The sequence below is a fragment of the Orbicella faveolata genome, unplaced genomic scaffold (assembly GCF_042242905.1).
Source record: "Orbicella faveolata isolate gen_17 unplaced genomic scaffold, um_ofav_v1 contig_47, whole genome shotgun sequence".
Classification (NCBI taxonomy): domain Eukaryota; kingdom Metazoa; phylum Cnidaria; class Anthozoa; order Scleractinia; family Merulinidae; genus Orbicella; species Orbicella faveolata.
In genome coordinates this window covers 21,067,501-21,078,372 of record NW_028301577.1, presented here as the reverse complement: position 1 = coordinate 21,078,372, position 10,872 = coordinate 21,067,501, and the positions used below count along the sequence as shown (strand labels likewise).

The 10,872-nt window shown below is 40.6% G+C and overlaps 2 protein-coding genes and 1 long non-coding RNA gene across 3 annotated transcripts; all 3 read left to right on the top strand.

Moving 5' to 3' along the window:
* The first annotated feature begins 65 nt into the window (after positions 1–65).
* LOC149097560 (uncharacterized) lies at positions 66–3,630 on the top strand. Its single transcript, XR_016204055.1, has 2 exons — positions 66–967; positions 3,374–3,630. It is a non-coding gene; the product is annotated as an uncharacterized LOC149097560 (long non-coding RNA).
* On the top strand, positions 967–2,419 carry LOC110067611 (uncharacterized). Its single transcript, XM_020774955.2, has one exon. It carries the CDS (start codon positions 1,407–1,409, stop codon positions 2,142–2,144), a length of 738 nt encoding a protein of 245 aa, XP_020630614.1. The 5' UTR covers positions 967–1,406; the 3' UTR covers positions 2,145–2,419.
* A 1,393-nt stretch (positions 3,631–5,023) lies between the features above and the next one.
* Positions 5,024–10,070, top strand: LOC110067604 (uncharacterized). Its single transcript, XM_020774949.2, has one exon. The coding sequence runs from the start codon at positions 5,191–5,193 to the stop codon at positions 8,023–8,025; it is 2,835 nt and encodes a 944-aa protein (XP_020630608.2). The 5' UTR covers positions 5,024–5,190; the 3' UTR covers positions 8,026–10,070.
* The last annotated feature ends 802 nt before the right edge of the window (positions 10,071–10,872 follow it).

Below are 10,872 nucleotides of genomic sequence, written 5' to 3'. Positions count from 1 at the left end.
ATAACTAATTTATAAGACACTTGTTTGATTCAAAACTTTTACATACCGTCTGCAGTGGATAAAGGAAAGTTTGTTTCCCTCTTTGTGTACTTCGTTAGAAGTTTTGCGTTAATTTCGAGGTTGATATTTATTTACTTTGTTAGTAATTTTAAAAGGAGAGAGAAGATTAATCGCGACTGGATTTGAATATCATGCACACATTGTATATTGTCGAAACCTTCGGCTGGTTACCTTGGAAATGTCATATAAAGGTTAATGCAATTTTGACTGGCTTTTGTTTAAAACAGGGATATTAAACCTCCAAAGCGGCGCTCTTGAATAAGTAAGTAAAGCTGGTTCCGATTTTATTTTATTTCACTTTTTTGTGTTTTATCAGTTGAACCTATCGACTCTTTGTTCCGCGAAATTCTAACTGTTGACTCTGAATAAGTAAACAAATTCGAGACAAATGATTTTTTTTCCTCGATTTTTTTTCGTGAGGAGAAACGTTCGCTGATAAATCGTTTACGGGGGCGTTTTAGACGGTCGGGGGAGTTTATCTCTTAATCATTCTATTTTTCTGTTTAAGTCGCTCTCTTTTGAGCGAATAATAGAGGTAATTCCCCGGGGGATGTTTTATTTATCGCCGATACAATGTATGATATTAGATTTTTCCCGCCACGTGGACAATCCTCAAGGAAAGCCATTGTTCGACTTTCAACCAGTCAGGAGGCCCACTATCCCAATTTGGATAACACTAGCCAATCACAACACGGTAAAGATTATTTTGAAGGGTGAAAATTGTGTGCGTCGGGCAAGGAAAACGCGATCGCGAAACAACAGCTGATCAGGGCAAACAAAAGATATTAACATGTTTCTAAGCGTATTCAAATCAACTGCCAGAGTGGCATGAAAAAGGAAACTAGCTGATCGCCAAATCTTTTCCCAGTTCATTTCAAGAAACGGGACGAATATTGTTCCTGCTCAGGTATGGCTTTAAAGGGGCTTTAAAGAAAATCCTGATCGAAGCGTGGCTTTTACTTTACATTTGGCACGTGAATAGACGGCGAATGTAGATCACAGAGATGAATAACATTTAGCTTCATACAGCTGGGAGATTCACGGACACTCAAAAAAGTTAGTTTTATTTCGGCTCTGGAAGAAAAGGGTGTAATTATTTTCAAACCCAACGGCGTACAAGCTTACTCTTCCACTTGGCTTCTTTGTTCAAGATTTTGACATTTTCTGCCATCAAGAAATACACGGCAAACGCTACCAGGGTAACGCTAAAGATGGTCGGAACAAGTGGCTGGCTAACAATCTGCTCTAGAAGATAAAAATTTTACGCGAACGCCAGTCGCCGCTTTTTTACAAATTATATACACTCGTGATTCAGATAGATTATTTTTTAAGGTTTTTTGATTATCATGACTCAGTCGCGAAAGGCTCGAAAGACGCGTTCGCGCTCCACGCGCGGAAAAACATCCCGCGATGAATCTCGCTTCGGCATTCGTTACTTACATCATCACATGTTCGCGGGAGACACGCCTGGTGATCAACAACTCTGCCCTTACGAGTGCAAATGTGGCGCGTCCATGTCTTCGATTTACAGCGGAAAGACTCTAGTTTTGCTCACGCTCTCCATTTTAATTCTTCTAATCGGCGTCACGTTCATGCTAGTCGGCTACTTGATCCCACGAAGGTCTGTTGTTTACCTGGAGAAGAGCGATGGCACAAGAACAGTGGTCGACCAAACCGCCATCACGTTTAATACTTTGCTGGACGATTTTACGTTGGTTGGAACAGTTCTTGTACCACTCGGAGCCCTGTCATTCTGTGTTATTCTTTTAGTTCCAATCTGCCGTTCTTCATCGGCTCAGAAAAAAGGACAGTATTTTAAAGCACCAACCGAGGAAACGGCGTCAAATTTAGCGGCGAAGTCGACAAAAACACCCGATAGCGCTTCAGTCGCTTCCGAAGACAGCCGTTCGCTCAGTAGTGCTTCTTCTTCAACGCTACAAAAAATTCCAGTTCTCGCGCTCGTTCATAATGTTCAGCCGGAGCAAAAATCTGACACTTTAGGTTCCTCGGGGAAAGGCAAAGAATACAGAAAGAAAACTGGAAAGTTCAAGGACTCATTTGACGAGGAAGAAGAAGAGGAATAACTTTAACTTGACTTCACTAATTTCCCGCATGGGGAAATGTAGGGTCTTAAAATTATACAAACGAGTCAATCTCTTTATTTTTATCTTTTTTTTTTCTGTTGTCATTTTGAGGTTATTTTATTTTATTATTATTATTTTTTTTCAATTCTGTACAGAAAGCGAATTGAACGATCATATATTCTACATGTAAGAGTGCAGATTTAGAGTTACCCGGTCAAGATGATCATATTTTTGTACAATAAATAAAGCTAATAACATTCGCCAAAAAAAAAAAATGCTTCATTAAACATCCGCCGAAATGAAACCACGGCTGAGAACGAAAGGGAAGCGGACGAATTGAAACTGTGTCAAAATATTTGCTTGGGAAAATGAAAACTGTCATAGGAGTCGGAAATTTGAATTGAGCGTATACTCGCTAGTGGCGATAAAGACAATTTTAATCATTTATGTTGGCTGTTTCTTAAGATTTTGCTGAACCAATCATACCTTGGGCATAATACTTTGAATTGAACAGCTGTCGGAATTTTAAAAAATACAATTGCAGAGCAGGAAATTATAGTCACACTAAGACACACCGTTTGCACAAATCAGTTTTTTAGTAACATCATTGAGTCGAGGAAATTTATCTCGACAGTCGGTGACCTCTTGGCCATAATTGTCAAGTTATGTAAGGGTTATGTTACCTCATTATTGTTATCGGTTATGTCTTATTTGAATTCACTTCAGAAGTGAAACTTTCTGGTCTGGCTGCACTGATTTTGCCAATCTGGCCAAAGGAATATTGCACTGCAAAAATCTTTTAGAGTTTATAAATAAAATAATACCGTGTTTATTGGTATGGCCTGTTACAGGGCAATAGAGAAAATTACGTAGTTTACGTTGTGTCATACTGACGCGCAAATCACGAGCTTAAAACCACTCACGTAAAAAAGACTCTTATAAAGTAAAGGAAAAGAAAATGCTGGGGAGCAAAAGTGGAGAGCCGCTAAGCGATGCAGTAAATTAAAACGAAGGGTTTAAAAGAGATTCCAACTGAAACTTCGTAATTTTCATGGTTAAATTCTGAAAACCCGGACTTTGTGAAAAGTTGTTTGGAGTTACTAAATCATCCCAGTGTCGGCAGAGTGTCTTCCTTTGCTTTGTAGCTGAAATTTAGCTAAACCGGCTTTAGGCCATCCCCCCCCCCCCCTTTTTTTTCGTTTATTGTCGAATGCGTTTTCTGATTTTAGGTCGGTCGGTCGGAAACGGAAAAAAAACAAAAATAAAATTGGAAAAGGAGTCTGGAGCTGGGAGGCCCGGTACCTCAGCATAATATCCGTGGAGCCTGGAAACAACAAGGTGTGGTTACAAAGTCAGCATCGCGGCAATGGAGGAAGGAAAAAGTCGACGCCGTTGTTAAAATCAAACGAGAACGGGGAAAAACTAGAAATCTGTAAGGCAAAAAATAGCTTATGTTTCAGATTAAAGTGACAAGTGTTTGAAATAATGTGTCATTGCCTTCATTGCCTTCTGTGTAACTTTCCTTTTTTTTTTTTTTTTTTTTTTTGAAAACGCGAAAATCTGGGTCGGTCGGACGACGCTAAACAGAGAAAAAAAAGGGGATGGCCTTATCAGTAGATTAATCTTTATTGGCCCGTAGGGGGCTAAAATTGACTCGAAGAGGTATATCCCAGGAGTCCATACCCCAGGAGTTAAATGATGTTACTACACCGAGGACTGAGTACTATACTGTAGCTGATTAGTAATCATAGATTAATCATTGTGTTGGAGTATTAGGCCCTGTCCACACACTACGCCGGAGAAACTTGAAAACACAGCTTTATTTCTACAGTTAGGCGTACCGTCCACACTGATCCGTCACGAAAAGGGAGCTTTTCGAAAACGCTCCTCAAACTGGAGGAATTTGAAAACGCCGGCTTTGCGTTTTAGTGTGCGGGACGGAAAACATTTGATGCGTTTTCGCCTCTGTTTTCAAATATCTCCGGCGCAGTGTGGGCGGGGCATTAGTTGCTTTGGTAGTTTATAATAGAAATGTACGTGACGTGTGCATTGTAACAAACCATGGCCGTTTGCCGAACTACACAACGAACTGGTAAGTTCGTTTTATGTATGACCAGGAGCGCATGAACTCCTAGCATGACCATAAACCATGTCTGTATCCCGCCGAACTTCACAACTCAGCGAGTGAAGAAAATATGTATAAAGATCGCTGAATGGGTTCGAACCCCATCAGTTCAAGCCTGAAATTTTTTCAGGCGTTATTTCCACAACAATGACTATAATCCCTTATAAAATGGTAATGCTTTTTCCTCGATCTGTTTCAAGCCATTTGTACAATTCCTTCATGAGTATGGCATATCATGGTATCAAGAATTTGGCGCGAAAATAATGGAAATTAAGGTCGTAAACAGGACTCGGAAATTAACGTTGACAAAAATTTCTACGATCGCGACTTAAATTTACGCAAATTTTTAGAATTCGCGTTAATTTCATGAAACTTTAATTTCCTGTAATGAGTTAGTCTCGAGCCAAGTTTAACAGACTCATCTTCTCCTTGAAGCTCACTACCCGTGGCGTCCTGTGATGACCTTTTATATATATTTGTAGTCATGCGATCGGACCTTAAATGACACTGATATCTGCCCCCTTCAAAGGCTTTTCCAAACGATACCTGAATGAGAGCTGTTTCGAGAAAGATTCTCGCACAGAAGCCCAAAAGCGTACTTTGTAGTATCGTAAGGTATTATGGGCATTGTTAGCTCACGTGTTATGGCGTTCAACATTAGTTCCCAGGCCTAGGCCAGCTCCTCCCTTCTGAGGTTGCGTAACGTTAACGTTATGCATCCATATATAGTCATGCGTTGGACATGCCACTGTGATGCCTGACAACCAGAAATTTCCATGTTGTTGATGCACTGTGGGCTTATTATGAAGTCTGGTGACCTCGGCAGATTCTTAGAAATTTGTGTCTGATCTCGTTGCTTCGATTTCCGAGAATTCTGCAACATTTGCGTCTGTCCTTAAGAAGAAGAAGTATCTAACAGAAATGTCTTCCATCTTCGATTCATCGCAAGAAAAAACGAACGGCTCTAGATTGGCGCGATTGCTAATTGACGGAGGAACAGAAGCCCTGAGGAAAGTTTTTCATTCCTTTATTCCGTCTTCAGCTTTACAAACAGTATTAAATAACAACTTGGCTTCGCTTGAGAACTTGAAGAAGAGAGGGAAAATATTCGATGGCCAGTGGGAACAACTGTTTCCTTCTACAGGCGACCCACCAGACTCGAAAACATTCGACATTACGCTTTTGCATTTATTGCTCCGTGTAATTTGCCGTTTAACTGAGCCCGTGACAGGATGGAACACAATGCCTGTGGAAACCGATGCTAGTCGTGAAGCAAACATCGTCCGAATTAAATGCTCCCGTAATGATTTGTGCCATAGTATTTCTACCGACATTCCTGATGTAGAATTCGAAGACAGGTGGAACAAAATTTCTCAGTCTCTTGTAGCCCTAGGGCTTGATCAACAGGAAATAGATCGTCTGAAGACGGACCCCATTGATCACGACACCAAGCGACGAGTGGACGAAGAAGTAGGCAAATGGAAACTTGATTTTGAACCAAGAGTACAGACCTTAGAGCAGGAAGTTCAGCAACTGAAAATGCACATTCAGGCGCCTATTTCAGGGCATACTGCTCCTTGTGAGTTCTCCAGCTGTCTTCCAGATGAGGTTCGAGATGTGTTTGGTCGTTCAAAAGAAATTCAACAAGTAGTAGAAGCTGTCCAAAGTGGAACAGTCTCCATTGCTGTCATAACTGGTGGGCCGGGCTTTGGGAAGACGACTGTGGCAAACAAAGTGGCTCACGAGCTTGCCAAATCCGAAGACTGTAGGAGTGTTTTGTGTTGCTCTCTTGCATCCAAAACAACATTGAAAGATATAGCCACAACAATGATTCTTACCTGCAGTAAAAGCCACTCTCAACCGCCAGAGAATCCTCAACATTGGCTTCTAGACTGGAGCAAACAACTAATGAAGAAAGTGACATTCGTTTTGGACAATGCAGATGATATCGTTGAGTCTGGTAGTCGAGTTCAATTTGTCAATATGTTACGGGAAATGAGATCCTTATCAAATCACAATTTGACATTTGTGATTACCACGAGAAAAACGGTCAGTGCTCCTAATTATGATTTTGAAATCATGAACATTAGACTGGCTTGTTTGTCTCCTGATGAGGCGTCGAATCTTCTTCTTTCAAAGGTCCAGAGCAAAGAAACTAGACAGAAACTCTCTCAGACGGCTAAAATCGTCACATTATGTGGCTCTGTGCCCCTGGCTCTCTGCATTGTTGGTTCACTGCTTTCGGACTACAAAGAAGACAGATTAATCAAAAGTCTTGAAAAGGAGCCTTTAGTGGTCCTTCAAGATGATGAAATGTCCCTTGAAAAGGCAATCAAGACTTCCTTTGATCTCCTTAACAAAGCAGAACAAGAAGCACTGACCATTATGTCCGTATTTCCGGGTTCTTTCGATTCTGATGCTGCCGAAGCTGTAATTACAGCAGGAGTGGATACTGCAGCTCAGCCAGTTCTACGGACTCTTCGCTCGCTGAAAAACAGGTCTCTTTTGGAGCAGCCAAGTTCATGTAGATATGAAGTCCATCAGCTTATACAAGCATTCGTAAAGAAGGTTAGTCAAGACAGGTACTCCAGAGAGATTGTTCCAGCAGAACAAATGGCCTGTGCTCACTTTATTTCCCGTCTTGCTGACAATGCTGATATGTACTGGAGTGAAGACAAGTGCAAAGAATCTGTTGAGGCCTTCAATGTAGACAGGCACAACTTTGAATACTTTCTGCACTTGTATGTCCACGCGATGGAGAAACGGGATGTGGATTGCCTACAATCATCTACTAGTAGGTTTCTTGACAATTTTCCGCAAAAATGTATGTATTTAGAAATGTGTCTTCTGCCAAACTTTTACATTATGATTTTGGAAAAGCTCTTGAATCAGTTTCAGTCGGAAAGACAATCCGTCCAAAAAGTTGACCTTTTGTGTCTTCTTGCAAATGAAAAGAGAAAGGTAGGCAACCAAACACAGTACAAAGTTCTCATAAAGCAGGCGCAACATGTTTATGCCAGGAGGTATACTGAATTTAGAACAAACGGTTTGTCTCAAGTTCATTTTTTCAATTCATATGCACGCTATCTCAAGGAAAGAAGGCTATCGAGAGAACTACTCAACAAAGCTTATGAAATAGCTCTAATTTTGTGTCGAAAAAAGCTAAATGAACAACATCCTGAAACTGCAGCAACTTTGCTGTTCATCGGTCGACGTCAGAAAAGTTTGCCTCAACTTCAGGAAGCACTGAAGCTGTTCAAACGGTCCCTTGGGGAACATTTCATGACTGCTCAAGGCCATAAAGCCATTGCCGACTTCTACTTCGTCCATGGAACTGACAAGAACTCAACTGATGAAGACAAAGTCCTATGTATAGACAAATCCTCAGAGCACTACAAAGAAGCTTTGACCATGATGGAAAAACTCGGTATGGGATGCCACAAAGAGAGCATTTTGACGCTAAAAAACTACGGACTTTGTCACAAAGAGAAACAGGACTTTGAAGAAGCAATTAATTTGCTACTAAAAGCGAAACGAGTCGCTGACATTGAGTTAGAAGATGATCATAAATGGAAAGTGATGATCGAAACTCAGCTGGCTGTCTTGTACCATTGCGTTGGAAGAGCTGAAAAAGCGAAAGAAGTCATGAAGAAAGGACTCGAGATGAATAAAAAACTTGGACGCTATTTAAGTCAACTGGCGAACAAATTTGAAATTAGACAATTTCTTAAGCGTTACCCAGACACACTTCTCTGAAATCGTTTGTTCGTAGAAAGAGTTGACATTCAAAATCGTCAAAATTTAGATGATTGCTGTAACAATAGGAAATGAAAAAGTTTAATAGCAAGAATGTGCTACTTTCCTCCTTTCTTCGATCTCCTTTCAAAACGCTTACAGACAATCAAAATGTCTTCTGTGCGTTTAACTTAATCGCGGCATGTTGATACACAATTATATGCTGTTGTGAAGTCGCATTCATTCTCTTTCTGTATCTTCGCTTTCTTTCTGTAGCTTCCCTAAACTTTGCCTTTAGGCCCTCCACAAAAGACAGAGCATTATTGCGAAAAAAACTTCGTTTGCTTTTAAACTGAGGAGAAAAAAATTGCTGTTGAAACAACATGTTTCAAGGAACCTCAGAAATATTTTTTTGTTTCTGAGAAACAAAATTTTATTTTACGTTACTTGTGCACGCAAACGGAGAAACATTCAAATCTTGCGCCTTAAGAATGTTTTCTTCGTTTTACCGGGTTCCTTAAGAGCGAATAATTCTGAAACGAATAGGACTATGTAAAGTTTGCATATATAATCTGATAACTTCGCATGCAGTATAGTATCAGCCCCGGAACGTAAACAATGTCCCCGGCTTGCCTATACCGTACATCATGGCACGAGAGCCGTGTCAGTTAAGATAATAGAAGCCTTACACTTGCTTGTGCATGATAGGGAAAGGTAGTGACCCAGAACTGATCGTCAAATGCTATTGCCAATCAACTCATTGAAATGTGACAGATACGTTTCCCAAAAAGTCGATTGTCATGCCTGGTTGTTTGTAAGAATTTTCCGTCCGAGCTGTGTTTCCGACGGCGCAAAAAGGAACGTGTTCGATGCATCGAAGGAAGAACGAATGGCACACAGAGCTAGACAGGGACGGATGCTGGTAGATGGAGGGATGCATGCATGTACTGCAGGACTGTTTGCGCTGTATTCATCCAACAGTAACGTTAACATTACGAATCGTGCTAAATAGCTCATGCCAGACTTCAAGCCCTAAATTTGGGACTTGTGAGAATTAATTTCTCACTTTAGGTCAGGCACCAAACTCGACAATATTTGACATTCTCCTCTGCTTCCGTCACTACGGGAAGTTTAATTTGCAATTTTGACCGCGTCGACTTTTATTACTGGATGGACGGTATATGTCTAAAGGCTGCGATGCTTCAGTAGTGATCGAGCTTTGTTTTAGAGTTTCTCCCATCTAAAGCCAAACTTTCGCGCGTGTTTTGGTCAATTTTGCATTGGAACAAGATTGGTCAGTCATTGGTGGCTTCCGACTCGATCAGGAAGCTATAAGCTAAGAAGTGAAACTTGAGTTTAAGTCCCGAGATAGAAATTATGAGCACGAGGTACTGGAAATCAGAGGTCAGCTTTGAAGCCTACACCAAACTGCATCTGAGCTTTATAGTTATCTTTCTAAGAGAGAACTTTGCCGAGTTGAAGCAAGCAATTAAAGCCATCTGAAGTGTAACAGTCACCGCTGCTTTGATGATTGGACTGGGAAGAGAGCTGACTGAGGCCAGCAAAGCTCTAATTTTGTAGACTTGTCTTATATTGCCTTCTGCGGTTAGTTGTTACCGACGTGGCTGCTGCCATGATTCTGGTCTGCACTGAGACCCTCCACTACCGTTGGCTTCTAAACTTGAGGACGCTCTATAGCAACACGTTTCAAATGTTTCTGTAGAAGCGATGTTCTCGTGTGTAATAACCGAAATCAATTTGTAAGCACGTATTGACGTAGCGACGTGTTAGGAGAACATTACCAAACCGGCCAAAACTGTGAGTTAGGTTAAAACTTCAGTTCTAAAAGGGGTTTTCTTATCCTTTATTTAACATACAGCTGAATTAACGAAGTGTGACTATCAATAATAATAATGCAGTAAGAAAAAACACTTCATTTTGCTTCTAATGAGCTCTAGTTCAATTTTGTAGTTAAAAATCCGTAAACCTAATTTGCATAGCAAATGTTACTAGAATTAAAACACTGTGAATAACTAATCAACCTTAAAAAAAAAGACAAAACAGCCTTTCAATGAGAAATTTTATTGTGTCATAAATAACAAGAGTAGTTTCTGCTACCTTCAAACACATCAAGGTCCTTTTTGCGATCTTAAAACCGTCTGAAGCGGGGGTTAATAGGGAGTTTAAGCAAATCACTACGGCTGGTGCTACCAAGGCTGCAGTGACTGAAAAGGTCTTGGAGAGTACGTCTCGGTGGTCTGCCAAATTTTAAGTTTAGCAAAGCGAAATACAAAGATGAAAGAAATATCGGCTAAGGAGTTTAAAATCCCTTTTATTTGGTTTCTCACAGCCACATGGCTTCGCTCAAAGGACGATAGCCGTTATTCGCCTCGCTAGGACGAACAGATTATTTCTGAGCGAAAGCGAATGCTTTGCACTTTGTACAATAACAACAATTTGATAGATCAAATATATAATTTCAGAGACAAATGTCCCAATATTAATACTCAAAGAAGCAAAATGGCATCGTATAGATATCCAGATATAAAACATCTTCACTAAACCCTCAAAGCAAACTTAACCAAAGAAAAACAACCTCGTGCCCAACACGAATATTTCACTTGACTCACTTCGCCATTCCAACACCTTTGCCAAAAGTTATCGTGAATTTATGATACGGATTTACAAGCTGATGAGAGGCCACCTTGACACAATCTTTGACTCAAATTGACTTTAAAGGATAAAGTATCTAATGGAATTCTTAAATGCCGACTGAGATGTCCGTTGAAAAGGGCCAGAGAAGCGAAATAACCCCGACGTAGTAGCCACTACGGCAAAACATTCCGACCCACCTAGTCAGATTTCACG

What these genes read in the sequence shown, in the direction of transcription:
- LOC110067611 (XM_020774955.2), top strand. Translation starts at nt 1,407, where the DNA reads ATGACTCAGTCGCGAAAGGCTCGAAAGACGCGTTCGCGCTCCACGCGC.
- LOC110067604 (XM_020774949.2), top strand. Translation starts at nt 5,191, where the DNA reads ATGTCTTCCATCTTCGATTCATCGCAAGAAAAAACGAACGGCTCTAGA.